This window comes from Coloeus monedula, assembly GCF_965178545.1.
Source record: "Coloeus monedula genome assembly, chromosome: 2".
Lineage (NCBI taxonomy): Eukaryota > Metazoa > Chordata > Aves > Passeriformes > Corvidae > Coloeus > Coloeus monedula.
In genome coordinates, this window is record NC_138782.1 from 21135136 (window position 1) to 21155191 (window position 20056).

The 20056-nt window shown below is 43.9% G+C and overlaps 1 protein-coding gene across 1 annotated transcript in view; it reads left to right on the forward strand.

Annotated features, from left to right (window-relative positions):
- The first annotated feature begins 55 nt into the window (after positions 1–55).
- AIDA (axin interactor, dorsalization associated) overlaps positions 56–20056 on the forward strand; it is a 29306-nt gene continuing 9305 nt past the window's right edge. The window contains exons 1-6 of the mRNA XM_082302547.1: positions 56–257; positions 3912–3981; positions 10579–10632; positions 12633–12687; positions 18088–18151; positions 18591–18697. Coding sequence (XP_082158673.1) covers positions 148–257; positions 3912–3981; positions 10579–10632; positions 12633–12687; positions 18088–18151; positions 18591–18697 — 460 coding nt within the window. The 5' untranslated portion in view covers positions 56–147. The remainder of the gene's footprint in view (positions 258–3911; positions 3982–10578; positions 10633–12632; positions 12688–18087; positions 18152–18590; positions 18698–20056) is intronic.

Here is a 20056-nt window from a genome sequence, read left to right on the forward strand (position 1 = left end):
GCCGCCGCTCTCGGGTGTCCCGGGGCTGGGCCGGGCTGGGCCGGGCGGGGCGGTGCCGGCGGCGGCGGCGCGGGGCTGGCGGGAGCGGCTGGCCGGCGCGGTGGGTGCCCCGGCGCGGGGTGAGCATGGTGCCCTAGCGCTGGGGCTATGTCGGAGGCGGCCCGCAGCCTCCTGCAGCGCTGGGGCGCCAGCTTCAGGAAGGGCACCGACTTCGACTCCTGGGGGCAGCTGGTGGAGGCGATCGACGAGTACCAGATGTGAGTGCGGGCCCGGCACGGCCCCGGAGTCCCGGGCGAGGCGCCGGGGTGAGGGAGCGGCCCGGGGCGGGGTGGGGCAGGGCAGGGGGGCCCCACCGGGCCCAGGCCGCGGCCCCCTCACCCCTGGGGCCCCGCCGGCGGGTCCGGCCCTTTCCCCGAGGCGCGGGGCCGGGGGCCAGGGCGCCCCCTGGGGCGGGTGCCCGACCGAGGGGCGAGGCGGGAGCCCGCCCGTCCTGCCCTCCTTGGGAGGGCGGCAGCGGCCGGCGTGGAGCTTGGAGCAGCCTGGTCTGGTGGAAGGTGTCCCTGCCCATGGCAGTGGATGGAACAAGGTGCTCTTTAATGTCCCTTCATACCCAAACCAGCTTGTGATTTTGTGAGCGTGGGCTGCCGGGATTGCTTGGTGGAGCCCCGCAGGCGCCACTGAACCGGGCTACCCCCATCCCATTACCCTGTTGCCCTGGCACCACGCTTGTGGGAACGGGGGGACCTGGCAAACGGGATGCCTAAGCATCGGCCTCAACCAGAAAAGCTCCCAAGCAACCTATCAGAATGAAAAGGGGTCCATCACACACTTGTGTGTTTTGTCCCTGATGGTACCAGGGTGGGAGAGTGGGGAATCTGGCAGCTCCAGCCAGGTTGGCTGGCACAGGGTGGGACTGCACCATCCATGAATCCTTTGGCAGTAGAGGAGTATCGGCTGTAGGGCACTGATGATGGACTCCTTAGAAACAGACCTGGTACCTTTAGTCAGATGTTCTCCCCTACTACTCCATTTGCCCTGATGATGAAAGCCATTTCTTTGTGATTGGAGTCTTTCAGGCTAGGCTTCTTGTGGTAAATTTTCTGGAAGTCGTCAGGAGGGTTTGCACTTGTTCCCCAACAGAAAGTCAGCTGAAGAGATGCTCCCTGAGGGATCTTTTAGCGCTGTTCAGGACTGGTCAAGTTGGGCTGTAATCACACTGGCTGCCAGTTCAATTGTCATTCAGAGTAACTGGTCTGCTGGCCATGTACCGTGTGGTCAGGAGAGGCTGTAATCTCATAAGTTCATTCACTCACCAGGCAGGATGATGCAAGTTCAGTGATTTGCAGTTTGCTGATGGCCTTTAGAGTAGGGCAAGCTGTTACTCTACAAACCTTGGCACAGAGATGAAAAGAAGTTCTCTTCCAGATCTGTATCTCGGCAGAAAAAAAGAATCATCAAGAAGTAAAAGAAGATATTTTTACTAACGGCCCTTATGTGGATGTCTACAAGGAGTCCAGTAGAATCCTAATGCTTTAAATTGTCTTACCAGTCTCAGCAGTGAGTTTCATGTAACGATGTTTCTTTGGAATGAACAGTCTTTGGGCTCTCCTTCTGAGCTCTCTTCATTGAGAAGTGAGGTCACTAAATGTTTGCAGACAGGCCAGTTTGAGAATTGAAATGCAATTTCTGTTGCCTTCCTCCCTCCTCTGCTTGTGTCAGACAAGAGCTGAGGTGATCTCCACACCCTGGCTCTGTTCTGACCTGGGAGCAGTGTGATGTCTTTGTAAGAAAGCTCCTCTTGGGTGGAAGCAACATTCTAAGCTGCTCTTATCAGTGAGTTGCTACTGAATAGTTGTCAGTAGATGAACTCTGTAGTCTGAGGACTGCGTAGAAAGGAGAGAGAAGATCAAGGGATTGCAGGAAGATATTTCCTAGGGAGGAGCAAAACCTTTTCTGTGTGTATATCTTGTTGTTTGTATCTTTAGCAGGTAAATTAATAACAAGCAGTAGGGTAGAAGCTGCAAACAAGCATCACAGGGCAAGATACCAAGCTGTAGTTCTGGAGAGACATTGCAGGATAGGTTTATTCTGTTGCCTTCTCAGAGGCACCCTGAGATGGGATGCACAGGTGTGGTGCTGCTCTTGACCAGGTGCTGTGAACACCAGCACTGTCTGTGCTGATCCACACAAGCATCTTGGAGAGAAGCTGCTTACACTGAACTTGCTGATGCTGAGAAAGCTTCTTCCCAAATCCAAGCTAAGTCCTGATGGCTGGTGTTGTAAAACACAATTATGTACCTCTTGTGTCCATCTGCTCAGGTCTTCATGTTACTCCTGGAAGTACAAGAAGCTTGGTACAAAGACTGGCACTCGATCGTTCAGGTGCTTATTCATGCAGGAACCCTTCGAGCTGTCAGCAGTGGCTTCCCTGTTAAATGTCCCCATCTGTGGAACTTGGTCTCATCCAACTTTGAACGAGCTTCAAGGGGAATGCCAGATGCATTTATTTGGATTAGGGTGGATTTTTTTTTGTGTTAGTGACAAATGGAAAGAGGGTTGTGTTAGTGATGCTTGCAGACATGTTAAAGCTGTGATGCTGCCTGTTGTGGGTGGCATATTGCTGCTATGGTGATATGTTTTCTTAAATCATTACTTTTAAATGCCCTTTCTCTGTGTCCTGTGCATCATAGGGCAGTAGGCAAGGAGTGTACTTTTGGGTTCAAGCATGTTGTGCTTTTTGTCTTTTCTCAGACCCAGTCCTTCTCCATTTTTGAAGGGGGACCACGCCACTGGGTTGTGCAATTACCTCATCCAGTTTGTGTTTTCCCTGGTGAGAGTGAAAAGCTACAGTGGCCTCAATCAGTATGGACATTTTTTGAGAGAGCTTATTTTGAGGAAAAGCAAGGAAATTGAGTTCTGATTTTTGTTTCTGCCACAGGCTTTGACAACAATCTGTTCTGCTGTATGTACCTTGATGTATATATTTTAAACTCCTCCTAAAGCTGAGCCAATGTCCACAGCAGTGGTAGAGAAAAGCAGAGTCCCTTTCACAGTGGAAACTTGTGAGCTTCCAGGAGTAAGCCTATTGTGATGTCCCTGGGTTTCCCCTCAACAACCCCTGTCCTCCCTCTGCCTCTGCTTGTAAAAAAAATTATTTACAGGGATTGGCAACAATTGCCCAGAGGTTTTGCTTGTTTAATGTTCTCCTTCCTCCTGGGACGGAAACTGTAACTCTTCCCATAGCTTCCCTCCAGCTTCCTTTCGCTTTCTCGAGCTGTTTGCTTACTGTTACTTTCCAAACCCCTTGGTACTCCTGCCTTGGTGATGACAAGGGGTGGGGTTTGTGCTCTGCCTGTGATGCTGACAGGCACAAATGTGAGCGGATCCACCCGACAGCCTGGGCCAAGCTGCCCTGTGCCTGGCTTCCAGTGTGCTGGGAGAGCGGGTGCCATGGCATAGGGTGCCCTCACCGGAGCCCCCGGCATCTCACTTGCCTCAGCCTCTCCCTGGGAAATGCGTGTGGGATTGCACCACAGTGGGTCTTCACAGGGGTATGGTTTGTTATTATAAAAGAAGGGCTTTGTGAGAGGAAAAAACTCAGTGCTTGTAAGAGGGGCTGTTGGCTATAAGGACCCTCTTACTGTTCTCTGTTCATGATGCATTAGTCTTTCCTGCCTAATGTAGTTGCACACCTTGTCCACCTTCTGGGGTTTTTTCCTAAGTAGGAACTACCATGGCCATAGAAAAGTTTGTTTCAAAAGAAAAAACAAACCAAAAACGCAACAGCAAAACCAACCCAAACCTCTTTGGAGCAGCAGTCTGTGAACCTTTTGGCTGACACATTTTCTGGAGCTGGGGTGTGTGTGTTTGTGTTGTGTTCCCACTCTACAATTTTCTTTTCCCCCATCCAGATTAGCAAGGCACCTACAGAAAGAGGCGCAGTCTCAGCACAACAACTCGGAATTCACAGAAGATCAAAAGGTGAGTACTGCTGTTTGCTCAGGCAAGGAACTTGACTCATAGATGTTGATGTGTGTTATGTTTTTTTATCTCGCAGGCCAGGGCCTTATGAGACCTTTTTTCCTCCCTCAATGTACGCAAACAGAAACAGAGCCCAGCGTGGCTGAAACAGTTGCTGTCATTAGATGTGAGGGATGCTCTGCTGTGCTATTGAATGTCAGGCATGCTGGCCAGAGTCCTTCATAACTTGGGTGTTTCTTTTTTTTTTTTTTTTTTTCTTTTTGGAGTAATGGTTGATAACTTGCTTATTCAATGTTAGCACAATTTATGTCGTGAGGTCTGAATACAAAACATCTTGAACTGCAGACGTTGAGGGTGTATGAGGGGGTTGAAAGCTTAACATGTAACACCTGACAGGGAAGGGTCCTGACAGAATACTCCCTAGCAGCCTCTTAGAATGTTGTTTATAATCTTTCAAAATATTGAAATTACTTTACTCCTCCCTCTCTCCCCTCTGTTGAAAAGGCTGTTTCTTGTCTCAGCAACATACTACTGCAGTTCTGTGATGGGATTTAAATGGGCTCATGCACTCAAGCATTTGCTGCAAAATAAAATCTTTTGAGATTTGAGGCCCCACTAAATTTCCTTGTCTTCTATAAAGGCATGTATTTCTTAGGAATAACAAACTAGAGACTTGTATTTCCACATAGCCGTGTCATAAGATCATTTGTTTGAGCAATGCTGTTACCTGAAAATTGATATTTGCTGGCTCAGAATCTCACCAATAGTAATAGGATGCTAGAGTAATGGGATCTGTGCTCAGGAATGGTAGTCCTGAAAACACATCCTGGCTATAGAAATTCAAGATGACTTGCTGTGCGTAAAGAAACTCATACAAAGAAATGCACCTTTACATAGACTCTGAGAGAGGATTGTAGCTGTTTCCTTGTTGTGTACCAATAAGAAAAGCAAAGACCTGGTCTTCCATGTTCTGCTTACCTTCTGCAAAGAAGATGATAGAGCTCCTGATTGCCTTAAACAGAGCCATAATTCTGGAGAAGGATTTGGTCCACTTTTCCTGAACTGTAAGCCTTGAGAGCCTTGCTAGTGTTGGACAGCTGTTTATTCCTTGAATGCTTCTGCTCTCCCTCCCTTGCTGGTAGCTTTCTCCATCATTCTCAGCTAGAGTCATCTTTACTGCGTGTTTCCCCTCTGTGGAGACTTTTGAAAACGTAGTTACTTCATGAAGACAAAGCTGTTAATCTCACTTCTGGAGACATCATCTCCTGTGAGTATGGGAACCAGAACCACACAGGACTTTGCCTCCAGATGTTCCCTGAGTCTTATGAAAAGGACCTTGGACCAGATTGTGGAAGTGAATGAGGTCAGCTGTGAGGGAAGGCCTGGGGGGCTCAGGAAGTGGAGATAACTGACCTCAGATGTTTGATGCACAAGTGCTGTCATGTCTTAAGGCAACAGTCTTCTGAAAAGAAAAAAAGTAAGGAGTGGTGGTTTTACATCCTAGCAGAGTGATACCCATTTCTAAAGCTGATATAATTTACAAAATAGGATGGCATTTTTATCACTTGCTGGTTTTTGCAAATCATTAAGTGGCTGATGCACTGAATCTTTAAGTCTGGTTGTCAAATAGCAGTGCCTGTTTCATTAGCTACATGCGCAAACCAATTTCCCAACATTTTGTTGAAAGAACACTTTATCTCCTCTACTATGAGGAATGCTAGTCACAAAAAGATTTGTGACTAGAGTCTTGCTGTTGCTTAGAAAAAACCAGTTAAAACTCTGTATAGCAAAATCTCTGATGTAAAGCTCCTTGCTGTGCTGGTCTTCCCTATTTCTGCAGGAGCTCAGCCAGTATATCATCTAGTGATTATGACTAATTACTATCATCACTAATATCATTCACATGGCATGTGGTTGGAGGGCTTAGTGTATGCTGGGTTTGCAAGCAGTTTGATTAAATAGAAATGTATCTTCTTTCCTGCTGCCCTTCCAAAAATCAGCTACAAGTCAGTAACTTTTGCTCAACTGTTCTCCTGCCAGTGCATTCACCAGTGTGCTCTTTCCTCCTGGTTGCCAAAAATCTCTTTCCCTAATATCTGGAGTTTCTGAGACTCTGTATGTTGCATAAGAGCCACCTTTTTTTTTTCTTTTTTTTGTTTTTACTGTGGAAGAGTCTGTAACCTTCAGGGTTTGCTTATCTGTTGTCACTGCCCAAGGCTACAAGCGGAATTTCATAGATTGAAAGGCCATGAAGCTAATTATGATTTCCAGTTGCTTGATCTAACATCATTCCAGTTGTTTTGTAGATTTCCAGTCAGCTGTTTTCCAAAGGACCATACATACTGCTGAGAATTGTTGTGAGGCTGTCGTTGTTTCTTACTTTACTTACTTTGTGGGGAAGGTGGATTTCAACAGTGACTCCTCTGTGCTAAAGGGAAGCTACTTGCTTTACAGCTGCAGGGAAAAAGGACAAGAGTAGGTTCAAATCCTCATCCCTATCACTCTGTATGAACTTTTACCACATCTGGGTTTATTTCATGTATCACATGTGGTGTTACAGTGCAGATATGGCCACACCAAAATTGATGGTGTGTTCCTTGCTAGTGTAATCGTACAATCTGTTAATCTAAGAACACTTGACAGATACCACCAGTTTCTGTCCTAGTCGTACTGTGAGCCAGTTATCATTTATCTTCTAATACATGTACTGTTTATGGTAAGAGTTCAGGCTTTGAAATAGTCATATCTTCCCTTTTTGCTCCTAAAGAGTCAGTTTTGAAGCACTGTATGCTACTTGCCTTGATAGATCAGACTCCAGATTTTGTTGTTCATTCCTGTATTTTCAAATTCTGATGGGTTGTCATAACTATTGCTGGACGTAATTCTGGAGTTTTAGTCCTTAGGGAAGGCTCTGTCTTGACTTGGGTAATTGACAGTGCTGGAATCTTCATTAGTGATTGTGAATGTTATTGAAGAATTTCTCTGCAGATCCTGTAAACAGCAAATCATTGTGTTTAGTCTCCCTTCAGCAGCTGTAAAAAGGCTGTGCAAGTTTCATCACCTAGAAGCAGCATGTGTGGAATACCTACAGCTACTGCTACTGGTGAATTTACCTCAGCCTTAACATTTTGAATGCTGCTGTTCATTGTTTTACCTCCATTCTCTTAAAATCCCATCTTCATTCATGATCAGCCACTGTGTTTTGTGATAGGAATTGTTCCAGTTAGGTTTGGCCGTGGCTGTCAGCTTGCCTACAGCTACAGTTACTCTCACCCAGTTCTCTGTGCAATAAATGTGACCTTTAAAGCCCTCTTCCAACCACAGTTGTTGCTTCTCGTGTAACTGTTTTTGTACTAGGCTGAAGTCTCGTCAGTGTTAGAAAATCCTGCTTTTGAAGCAATGATAACTTGCTGAAATACGAGCACTGTTGAACAGTCTTAGCATGATTCATTAAACTACTGGTCTTCTAACAGCCTAAACTCTGCTTAAAGCCAAGCTCTGCTCTGGCTCTGTGTTTGTGCAAACATCTTTGCCTGCATTACAGTTAACGCAGTCATTACTCACACAACGGCTCTGAAGAAACCTTGACTGCGAGATCAACTGACTTTTCCCCGTTCTAATCATGAGTTTACATAAAACTGAATCTTAACTATTTTAAACTAGCAAAGTTAATTATGGCTTCAGTCTTTCTAATGAGATACAGAATGTTTTCCCTACTGCAAAAAGGAGCCTTTGCATGGGATAGTTGCAGCTGAAAATGATAGCAGTGTTTAGCTGCATTTTTAACTTTTGGGTTGGGTGTGGTCCCTTAAAAAAATAGTTATGAATAATGCCTGCTGGGAGCTTGCCATATTTCAATAGATTCCATATAAAACCCATTCTTTACTATTTTAAGACTCCCAAACTCTCTTCAATTAATCTGTTTCTAGAGCCATTATTGCCCTTCAGCCCCCAGGAGCCAGAGGACACACATTTTGTATTGCTGTTTGTTCTGCTAGGAGGTTCCTAGTTCGGGCACTTTTCAGAACACACAGTCATGAATCTGCAGGATAGGGAATAGTGGAGTTGTTGAACTTACTGGTGAATTGACAAATGAGATAGGGGCTGAGCAGTGCTTCTGAGATCTTATTTATGCTGTGGGCTTAATGAGAGGCCAGGAGGGCCAGAGCCAGGTGAAAATCTGTTTACGTGTTCTGGTTCTATGGTGGGGCATGGAGGCTGTGTGCTGGTACCCTGCAAACCCATAGCCCTCTTTCTGTTGTGCAAATGGAGGAGTTTTGATCTCACACTGAATGGGCATGCTCTTTTCTTAGCAGTCAACACCCAAACCATTGGAACAGCTGGACTTTTGCAAATGCTGGAGCTGTAGTCAAACCTGAGAGATTCCCCTCCCTTCTCTAGGAAAGCTCTGGATTCTTTTCTTTTACCCATTCTTTCACACCTTCCCCTTTAAGAATCTACCTTTCCAAATATATTTTTCCAGATGTTCTCAAATATAAAAAGGAATTCCTTTTGTTGTACTGCAGCTGATTAGATGGATGTAGCGTGTTCTCATTCTAGGGACTGAGAATCTGCTTCTGCAGTACTACCTGGCGCCCTCTCACCCAGCCTGGCAGTACGTGTCAATAAATCCACAACACCCATGTGTGCAGTGTGGGTCTGAAAGTCTCAGAGTGAACTCAGGACTCTACATGCTCTTTTCTATTTCAAAATACCTGTGTTTTTTCAAGCTATGCTGGAGATCCAGTCACGGGTCTCTGTTATGTAGCAGAATTTATTTTGGGGAGGAGGGAGTTTGTTGACTGAACAACGTGTCCTGTGTTAATAGGCATCACTCGCTGCTTTCTGGGAAGGTGCTCAGAAGAACTAAAGTTTCTGAAAGGTCTCCATACAATGGACAGTAATAAAAATTATGAGGATGTAAAGTCTGGCCTAGTGCCATGTTGAAACAGAATGTTAAGGGGAGAGGAGATGCCAGCTGGGGAGATGGCTTCAAAAGCTTTGATGAGCCTGTGGTAGCAGGTGAAAATCTGCTCAGATACCTGAGGCTTTTGCATGCTCCATCTGTTGGCTCTGCCCTTGAGGTATTGATGTGTGATCTACTTATGATTCAGCTCCTGAACTCTTTCAGAGTGGCCTAAGCTGAACTGAAACTGCAGTCACTTAGCTTTTAGACCAGCCTGTTGAAACTGCTGGTGGCCTAGGAGCTGATTGAGAAGGATTTGTGACACCCCTTTGCAGGAGAGCCAGAGCAGGTGATGGGGGGAGGTACCTGGGAAAGCATGCCTAGTTTTTATCTGCTGTTCCCAACCTCTTGGGGTCCAAAAAATGTAACCCTCCTTTTGGATTTGGCAGACACTGCATAGCTTGCCAGGTGCCCATACTCTTGAAATTCTTTGATGCTAGGGTTGTGCTCTAGGAAATCTTTTCCTCCCCTTGCATCCAGCTTGTGGAGGAGCTGTTTTTATACTGCCTGATTTAAAAGGAGAGAATGAGTTACAGGTGCATATTTCAACTTTAATCTTCCTTCTGGGGGGAAACTTAATTTGAAAATAAACTGCTTTTCTTTGTAGCTTCATTGTTGCTGGTTTTCTTGCCTTATAAATGTTCCACAGAGTATTTTGAGTTTGTATCTGGCCCTTATTTCTGCAGATTGTCTGAGTTTTTCTTCACAAAAAGGTTTTAGTCAATGAGCAAACTTGTGATGGTCAGGCAAAATACGCTGGGCAGTTGTGTCCTCTTGATGTCGCTTACAGAAGTCCTAACTCCTCATTTCAGCTGGTAGTAACAGAAGCAAATGTGACTTGCTGGAGCATCTTATTTTGTGAGATATAAAAGCTTAAAACTGTCTTCAAAGCAAGAGTGCTTGCAATGGGCTATTCTGAAGGCCTTCCCTCTCTTCTACATTTTTAAATTAAAATGAGAAATTACTTCACAGTTCTGCTCACAGATATTTTAGATTGCTGACAAGTTTGAATTCAGAAATATATTCCATGATTCACTCAGAGTTTAAATCTCTTAAAATCACACAAATAGAAAGTTCGAAAAATAATCCACCTTTAGACTTCCTCTCCCACCAAAACCCACAGAAGTGGGCTGTGTTTTTTCAGGGCTGAGATACTGGGCTGCTATAATGTCTGATGTGGGTGGACTTGGTCTGCTGATGTTGGGAGCCTGGTAGAGGAACTGTAGGCCTGGCTCCTAAAAGGGCAAATCAGCACAAACCACTCAGGTTCTCACAAGGTAATACACTGCTTGGCTTGGATTTATTTTTTTTCATTCCCCTATCACCTGAGAGCAGTTGAGTTTATAAACAGTTTATGATGTGATAGGCATTATTACAGTTTCTGCTGAGTGAATGACCCCCATCTGTGTTGTTGGGCTGTGGGAGGGGAGTTAAGTGGCAGATGTCTTTCATCTATTGTGCTTTCAGCAAATCCTGCTTGTGTATAAAAAAAGCTTCTGATGAATGGTCTGGTATTGAACAATAGACCTGAAATCTTTGCAAGAAAAAGCAACTGTTTATGTTTACGTTCTTTAAAAGTGTCAATCTGGACAATACCGTTTCAGTACTAATTTTTTTTTTTTCCCTTTCAGAAAACCATAGCTAAAATTGCAACATGCTTGGAACTGAGGAGTGCAGCTTTACAGGTATAGCTCTTTTTCCTATCTGACTTCATACTTTAGCAGCAGGTAACTGTAGAGCTTTTTAAAACTCATTTACTGTCTTCAGAAATACCCAAACTTCTGAAAACAGAGTGAACACTTGGAATTTCCAGGTTGTTGTCATAACGGCCCAGGTGGCTGCCTTAAAAAAAACTGCAAGTGCTTACATGAGCATCTGTTAGGGCTTGTACAGGAATTTAACTGCACATTTTGTGTCTTTGGTTCTTTGCCTCATTTTCATCCTTCAGAACTGTTTCGTTTCTCTTCCTAACTTGTGTGCAAGGGTAAAAAGATCCCCAGAATGACCTTGCACTTACTCAGCTGCTTCACAAATCATAATACACCTCAAAGAAGAATGTGTATGTAGAATACAAATTACTTTTTAGCAGTCATGAAAACTGGCAGTGCTCTAGGAAAATGTGGGAAAACAATAATTGGTAAACTACTCTTTGGACTTTTTTCTGGACTGCAAGTAGATGTCATAGGAGTGAATATCTTTTTTTCTCAGCATAAGCTTATCCCCAAAACAAAAAGTGAGCGAGAGAAGTTTCCAAAAGACCATGGATAGGGAAGGGATGAATCAAAGCTTGGGTTACTGGATTACCTCTTTGCCAAGAAAGAGTGATGACAGGCAAATTTTGCATCAAGTTACTCATAGCAGCACTCCCAAATACTTTGTGTTGCTGGACAAGGTGCTGCCTTCATTTGCCCGAGAGGCTGGGATACAGCATGCTGGACTGATGAGGTGGGGGCTGACCAGTCTTGAGGCTGTGAAGAATTTGAGGAATTATTTGGTTACCTCTACCTGTCATTCTATTTTGATCTAACCTGGGGTGTTTGAAGAGTGTGGTGCTTGCTTGGAGTCACTGTGACTTTGACAAGGACCTGCGTGTTCTACTATGGAACAGCTTTGTGGGTCAGGTCACATGTGGGAGCAGCAGCAGAAGCTGCAGCCGTGTCATAACCTGCCAAGCTGGAGAGATGATGTTGTGCAAGAACAGCCTTCCTTGCTGTTGATTCCCCAGCAGTAACTCAAGGATTTTATAACCTTTTGAGAGGGTACAAGAACCTCTTGCCCACTTCATTTTGGGGTGGGGTTTACTTGCTGCAGTTTGGTTATGGTTTCTTAGCAGAGGTTAAAGCAGTTAGTGAGTGTGGTCACCTTTTCCCACTCTCCTAACACTAAGTGTATAGCTGCTTTAGTATCCTTACAGTCTTGCAGAAGGTCCCTATTCACTCTTGGACAAAATCAAGAAAAAAACCTCATTGGACCTTAAATGCTGAAAGCAATAGGCAATCTTAAGGAATGCCAAGGGTGCAATGACATAATAGGTAAGACTTGATCATCCACCTAGAGGAGGATGCCCAGTGTCAATCCTCCTATTTGCATTTCTTTTTATGCCAGCTCTGCCACTTGTCTCAGAATAAACTAATCTTACCAAACTGTTGGTGAGCTACCTCAGAATAAAAAATGAAGAACTTCTCTGTTGCGTTAGTAACACAGATTGGCTTACTGAGAACTGTACATGTATGTGCTACAGACAGAGGAGGAAACCATCATGAGAGCTGGAGAAAAGAAAGATGGGAATTCCTCTTCTGTTTTCAGTGAGTTCTTGGCTGAGTTTTGTCAAGCTCATCCTGTGTGCTGTAACTTCTGCCAGTGTCACAATGTTGGACACATGTCTTGAAATGTGAATGTTCTTGTGTGCAGTAAGAATGTACCACTAGTTGGTTTAAAAATATTTATCTTGCATTAGAGCTTGGAATATTGGATAAATTTGTTCTTAATATTTGAGAAGTAATGTAGTCTCTGCCTCACCTCGGAACCTGCCTTTTGTTGGGTAGATTTTTTGGGGGGATGTAGCTTTGAGGTAACTTGGTGTGCTGGAACAAAGGAAGCACCTCACATTTGTATTCTGAGGGGGTAGCTCTGTGTGAGAGGAAGGTGCATCCCAAGATCTAACTCTTTCTTTGTACTGTCCTAGTCCACCCAGTCGCAGGATGAGTTTAAGCTTGAGGATCTGAAGAAGTTGGAACCAAGTAAGTGGTATCTTTGTATTTTGAGTGCCATTTATCATGACAATGGAAAACATGACAGCAGCAGGAATACTGACTGACCACACTGCAGTTCAACAGTCATGCTGGGTTTAGGTGCTTCTTCCAAATGTCTGTTACCATGCAGACAAAACTTGATGTGTATTAAGGAATGTAACATGAGTAATTTAAAAGTACAGTAACCCAAATGTTTCAGATAATATATAAGCAATTTGGGTGCTGCTAATTTTTGCACAAAATACTATTTTAAGGTATCAGTAGTACATTATATAATTTACCTGCGCATTTCTTATTTGAACTGTGTTTCAACGCTTTGTGGTCTTCCTTCTTGCAGCATGAAATTTATTTTTTCTTTTGAAAATATTTAACTTGTGCTCATGGTAGCCAATCACCTGTCACCTCCCACTGTAATGCAACCAGACCAACGAAGTTGAGAGTCAAAGTGAGGATGTGAGTCAGTCTTTGAAGGGTTTTGTGTGATGTTGTTTTTTCCCAACTGATCCTGGGTCAGTTCTTGGTATGTCAATCCAGAAATAACTTTTTCATGTAGGAAGTATCTATTTATCTGCTTCATTTTCCTTCCTGTAACACTGGCTGCTTTGTTCTCAAAGCATCCTTATGATTAGAGCTTCCACATCTAAGCCATATTATCGTGAATATTAATGTTTCTTCAATTCTCAGGGAACAGGAAATGTGGAAGAGCTTCTTTTGTGCTGACAGAAGTTGGTTTTATTTTGCTTATGACACAGTTATAACATTAAGGGGCACGCTGGGGATAAATATGATGGGCAGGCAAGTGTTTTTCCCCTTCATGAGTAGGCCGAACTTCCCTGCAGAGGATCCTATGGGGAAGCTTGTTAAAAAGTGGAGCATTGAGCTGAGCTTCCTGATATCTCTAACAAAATATAGAATCCAAATGCTTCTAAACTGTTCCCTGAAAGTGCAAAGTGAGGTGTGTTACAAACTGCTGGGTCTGTGAAGACCGTAACTCAGGAAAGGGTTTAACTGGGTGTTGGAATATTCCGTCTTCCTCACTCTACATATTGTATGTCTGGCCTCTGAATCCTCTGACTTGGGATTTTTCTGTATAGATACTGCTGCTCTCTGTTTACAAAGTATTTAAAATGTAATCATTGAATGACTGTGGATTTTAGACTCCATTGTGCAAATGCCCTGTGAGTGACTGAATGTTGGAAGAGAGACGGGAATCCTGTCCAAAATTTAAATTAAGGTGCAACAGTCCTGTTGCTTATCTTGCCCTCCATCAGAGAATTGATTTTTAGCTGTCAAAAAAAACTGCTCAGCAGTGTGAAGTGCATTCAGCCCACACCTCCTACAACAAGCAACTATATTAAAACTGAGGAAGAGTGTGTGGCCATCAGTTTTCAAATACACTGAGTTATTTTCCTTGGAGGAGAACGGGTGCTTCTACGACTACAATTGAACATTGATGTTCCTAATGCTGCTGTCTTACTTGGATGGTTCTGGCCTCTTTCTCTCTGAATTGTGCCTTTGTTTTGTGGTTTTTAAGTGTATCTTGAATAGAGTAAATCTTAATCAGGCCAATACCAGCCATTTCATAAAATGCTCCGTGAAGTGTTTTAGTTCACGTTGTCAGTTTTCTTTTGCATCCCACCAGAAAAAGCTAAAAAATCTGGGTTGGCAATGCAAATAAGTGATTCCTTTGTTAGGTCAAGCCATTCCATTAGGGTGGAACAAAAACAGCTATTCACACAAAACAGCTATTCACACAATTTGGCTTGTTTTAATTACTTTTGTGCCTGAAGCTGTCAGAATGGTTTTGGTGTTGTTATAACAACCAGGGCCCTTAGATTTACTTTTTTTTCCCCTTAATCTTGTGTTGTTGAGTTCTAACTTTTCCTACTTAAGCTTGCATTTCATGCAGCTTGGAAAGTGAAGCAGTTGGCTACTTCTGTTTGTTTATAGGATTTGTCACTGAATAGTTTGTGCTGGAATAATGCTACAGGAGGTTCCATACATACAAATAGTTCTTTTGAGGCTGCACTGTGTGAAGTCATTGTTAACACACTGGATCTCACAAATCCATTTCTTTGTGGAAGCTTATACAAGTGTTAGAATTCACAGTACAAATGGAGGGGCTGGGGCATCCCTTGTGCCTAGGTGATAATTATAAGACAAGTGGATACTGAGTTGTACTGGGGAGCCTGGTGTCCGAATTATTTTATGTTGTCTATTCAAAAAAAAAAAATCAGTACAGGTATGACAAAAAATCACTGTCACAGAAAATATAAATGGACAGTGGTCTTTACCAAGCTAATGTGTCCTGGTCTTATGGCCCATGTTGATATTTCTTTTGAAGTCTTTCAAGAAAGAGCCAACTGCTGATAAAATTGGGCTATGAGGATGGTGAAGGGCCTCGAGGGGAAGCCTTATGGGGAGAGGCTGAGGCCAGTTGGTCTGCTCAACCTGAAGAAGAGGAGGCTGAGGGGAGACCTCATTGTAGTTACAACTTCCTCATGAGGGGTAGAGGAGGGGCAGGCACTGATCTCTGCTCTGTGTGACCACTGACAGGACCCGAGGGAATGGCCTGGAGTTGTGTTGGGGAGGTTTAGGTTGGATATCAGGGAAAGGTTCTGCACCCAGAGGGTGGTTGGGCACTGGAATGGGCTCCCAGGGCAGTGGTCACAGCACCAGCCTGACAGAGTCCAAGATGCTTTAGGACAACTCTCAGGCACATGGTGTGATCCTTGGGGTGTCCTGTGCAGAGCTGGGAGTTGGACTGTGATGATCCTTGAGGGTCCCTTCCAAAAACTCTGGAGATTCTGTGATTCTATGCAAATCAAAGTGACATTTGTCCAATGTCACAAAAGAAAAGGCGACTTCTGCACAAGAGCTGCAGAACAGTATTTTTAAAAGATCTCTGTTGGGAATGCAGCAGAGATGGAGGCCATGATGCTGGGATCTACTGATTAGTTGCACTCGTGGAGAATTTTCCGTGAATCACGTTCTCGAGCAGCAACATTACAGAGGGGAAGGGCTCTTTCTCCCAGAGGTGATTGTGTTTTTCAAAACAAAACAGAGATCCAAAAAAGCCCAAACCAACCTTTTAAAGCTTGGATGTCTTACACAGCATTACAAGGGAGATTCCTGTTCATATTAACCTAATTTTTTTTCCTGTGATCTGGTATTTTTATTTGAATCAACTGAAGCTCACACTTGTGGTAGATGCAGAGAGGATTTTCCTTTTCCTCAAAATTTTATTGCTTAGCTTTTTCTTAGTGGCTTTGAATAAGTATTTCACCAGGCTGAGTGTGGTGGACCTGCTGCTTATCCTGTTGATCTTTAAAGGAGCACTTAAATTGCTGTGTTACAGCTTTGCAAAGTTATTTGCCACTGGTGATGAGACAAGAATTGAAAGCATTTTAAAAACTTGAGCCACGGCGTTGTGCACCAAAAGGCGACAGGTTCTGCTTCTGAGCGGAACATTCAGCACCACATTTGCTCCCGGCAGGACAGGGGTGCTCAGCCTCGGGCAGCAGCAGGATTTTAGGTGCTGTAGAGCTGTTTCGTCTTGCATGTGCTCATGTCAGCGGAGCACTTCGGGCCCTCTAGTGATGCCTGAGGTGAATTACTAGGAGGGTTTTTTCAGGGGCTGCTCGTAAGAGGAGCTGGTTACTAGAAAAGAGGAGTCTAGCACTTATCAACCTTTGGAAAGTAGGAGGAGAGCTACTGTGACTCCTTTCTCTTCTGTATAATGTGCCTATGATCTGTAAGAGATCTCACTTGACTGAGGTTTTTCTCCTGGGGTAGTTTCACTTTCTGTTTCTGCTGTGATGTAGCTCTGTGAGAGCAGGGGAATTCTGAGAGTGAGAAAAATCCCCTTCTTTTCCTGAACCTCAGCAGTACTGGAAGGTGACTGCTGTTGATCAGCTGCTTTTCTGGTGGGAAGTGGCTGTGATTCTTCAGATTCATGTTGAGATCTGCATTACTGGTGCCTCAGAGCGAAGTCTTTGGAGAGAGAGACATGGCATTGGTTTTGTCTCTCATCACAGCTCTGACTGAAAGCACTTTAAACCTTTCTCTGTATTTATGTATTGTGTCTGGCTGGGATCAGGCAGTGCTTAACCTCTCATGTCATAGCACAGAAATCAGAAAAAAAATCAGTATGAGTAAAGACTGGAAAGACTTTTTGGTTTCTTTATAGTTTCCCAGAGGGATACTTTATTCTTAAAGCATTCAGATGGTGTCTGGTAAGCTAATGCAGGAGCCCAGGCTGGGTGATGGGAATGTGAAGGGAGACAGGGAAGCTCTCCTGCACTGGCTGAGTTGTAGTGTGCTGAGGCAGAGGGGCCTGGCAATGGCTCCTTAAGCATAACTGCTATTTAAGTACCTCTTGGTATTTGTGTAATCTGAACATTGTTTGAAAAGAGTTTTGTTCTCATTCAGTACTCCTAAGGGGAGGATTCCTGTGCTCTGAGAGCTCTTACTGCAAAGTGAAGCTCTGTTAGAGGACTCAGGAGTTTTTTCCTCTCTGTTCCTCCTACCAGTCTGGGATACTCGTTGTCTGGTAGGAGAGTGCCTCTCCTTGCAGGTGTTCTCTTGTAAATTTTTAGGCCCTTTAGCTATCATGAAATGCTTATTTCTTTCACATGTTTTTGGCAGTTTCTCTTTCACTGGTAGATGTGTTTGGAAATGGCAGATAAAGTTGGGATTACTAAAATGTGAGTAAGTTTCCAATATAAATAGCAAAGCCGTTCTCCATGGAATGCTGAAGGTATAGGCAATGTCTCTGGAGCTTGGTGCCCAGGTATTGCACATTATCTCTCCTGAATTTCACCAATCTGCCCAGACATCCGAGGGCAGATAAAAAGAAAAACAAACAAAGCCATCACCACCAAAGAAAACCCCCAAAACACATGACTGAAGAAGCAGAATATGTCACCAAAGCTTTGTGTTATCAGCACAGTTGGTCTCCCATGGCGGCTGCCTGAGTGTGCACCCACGTCAGCTCTGCAGATTTCAGTCTGTGTGGAGCTGATGGCAGTAACACCACCACCTGCTCTCAACAGCCACCAAAGATTGCTGCCCTCACCTCGGGGCTGCAGCTTTTTCTCATGAAGATTCTGGTTGTTGCCATGTTCATCTTCCCCGTGTGAGTGTGGTAGTGGTCTTGTGCTGCAGTTGCAGTTCAACCTGTCTGAATGTTACTGTGGTAGTTTTGATCACAGCTGTGCTGGTTTTTAAAATATGAGAGAAGAGGGGTGTTTTTTGTATGATCTGATTGTTTTAAAAATTATTATTATTTGTGTGTGAAGATGCTGTGAGAATGGACATAGCTGTGCAAAGCAGTAGGATTAATGCTGATTTATGAGTATGAATTTTTGTTTTTTCCCTTCTCTGCAGTCTTAAAGAATATCCTCACTTACAATAAGGAGTTCCCCTTTGATGTTCAGCCTGTCCCACTCAGGTAAGAGAGAACTTCTTGGACATCACTTCATGTACAGATATGTACTTGAAAGGGAGTACCTGGTGTGCACCTGAAACACATTTCTAGAGCCATCTGCTTGCCAGACTGCTTTGTGTAAACTGGTTAAAAGAACTTCTGAATTCTGTTTGTCTCAGTGTCACTAAAAACCAAGACCATGCTTTTGGTAAAATCAGTACTTGGTACATCCCTACATCTCTCTGAAATTTCCAGTATTGTCTCCTGGTTTTAGGCTCTGTGCTTTCTATTGGTCTGAGCTCCTGCAGTCTCTGTCAGAGAATGTAGGTAGAGATAGAAGTTAAGAAGTATGAAAGGACATTAAAGAGTGTTGCCCCTGCTCTGTACTCAGATGCTGGCTTGTGAATTGACAGCCAGGTGGTGAGTGAGTATTGGTTCATTTCTTCTTTCTTGTGTTTTACAGGAAGATTTTAGCACCTGGAGAAGAGGAACACTTGGAGTTTGAGGAAGATGATGAGGAAGGAGGAGCTGGAGCAGGGTCTCCAGACTCTTTTCCTGCTAGAGTTCCAGGTAGGGGCACTAGCCTTGCCATGCCAGCCTCTGTAGCTTCTCTGAGAAGCCTCTTTTTCCACCTGTAATTTGAAAAGCTTGGGTGGGGAGCTATAGGCTCATGCAAACAAACCCTAATGCTGTATTGGACAACCAAAAGGGTGGCCAGTGATTTTTTTTCTCAACAAACAGTATCTTACTGTGAAACAGTTGTATGGTGAACTTGTGAGGGTGGTACTATCTACCTTAAATAATTAGCCTTTTTTCCTGGCTCAAACTCAGTATTTTCATCCCATGCACTTTCTTAACTATGTGAAGTGTTTCAAATGTGTTCAAATGTAAATTGTGGCAATGTTTCTCCTGCAAGAAGCAGCACATCCTCCTAGAGGTGTGATAAGTTGTTGCTGGTTATTTTTGTGTGGTGTTTTTCGGTGAAACAGTGGCTTAGAGTGAAGCCAAGCTCTGAGAGGACAAAGGGGGGTTTTGATTTTCATAGCTTTAGTCCTTGTCCATGTGAAAGCACTTGTAGAACTGGATATACCTACAGAGAGGGTCTTCCTGTAGTTTCAGGTTTTGACAATTTAGATGTTGCAACAGAGGTTCTCTAGGTCCCTGGTGTAATTTCTTTGCAGAAGAAACAAGTTTCTAGTTCCAGAGCTGGCTAGCAAACTTTGTATTTCAGGAATGAGATAACAAATAAGGAAACCAGTACTGAAATTATGGTCAGAAGAGCTGGGGTGTTGCATTACTGATGCCTGGAGAAAACAGATGATATTCAGATATGATCCCAAGCTCAGTGCTGAATGTGGTCCCTGCAGGCTGTACTGATGTGGACATGCACATTCTACACCTGTTTATGCCAAGCTCCCAAACAGGCCATAATATATGGTGCTACTGATTACTGACATTTGCTGTCTTGATCCTTGTTATTCACCATGATAAATCCATTTATGGAGATGCCTTCTGTCTATCCCAAGCACAGCACAGAGACCTTGAGTAGGTGGTGGTGGATCAACAAGGCTGTGACCTTTGCCACAGTGCCAACAGTTAGCTCTGCAACCCATCAGAGCTGTGTGCATGTAGTGGATGTAGAAGCTGTGTATGGGCTTAAGAAAGAGTGTAAGTAGGTGATAAGCAGGCTGAGTTTACAGTTAAATCATTTTCAAAGAAGGAGAGTAGCCAAGTTGGAAAGAGGAGAGGCTTGGGGCTTACACTTTCTTACAGAAATACTCCTCAGTAAGATCATGCTTTTAAGAGGAGGTGAGAGCAACTTGTGACTGCTGTTCTACATTGCCATCTATTTAACAGACTGCATATGTGACTTTTCTGAGCTACTTTTTCCACATTAAGGTAAATGTCCCCATAACTACAATAATCTAA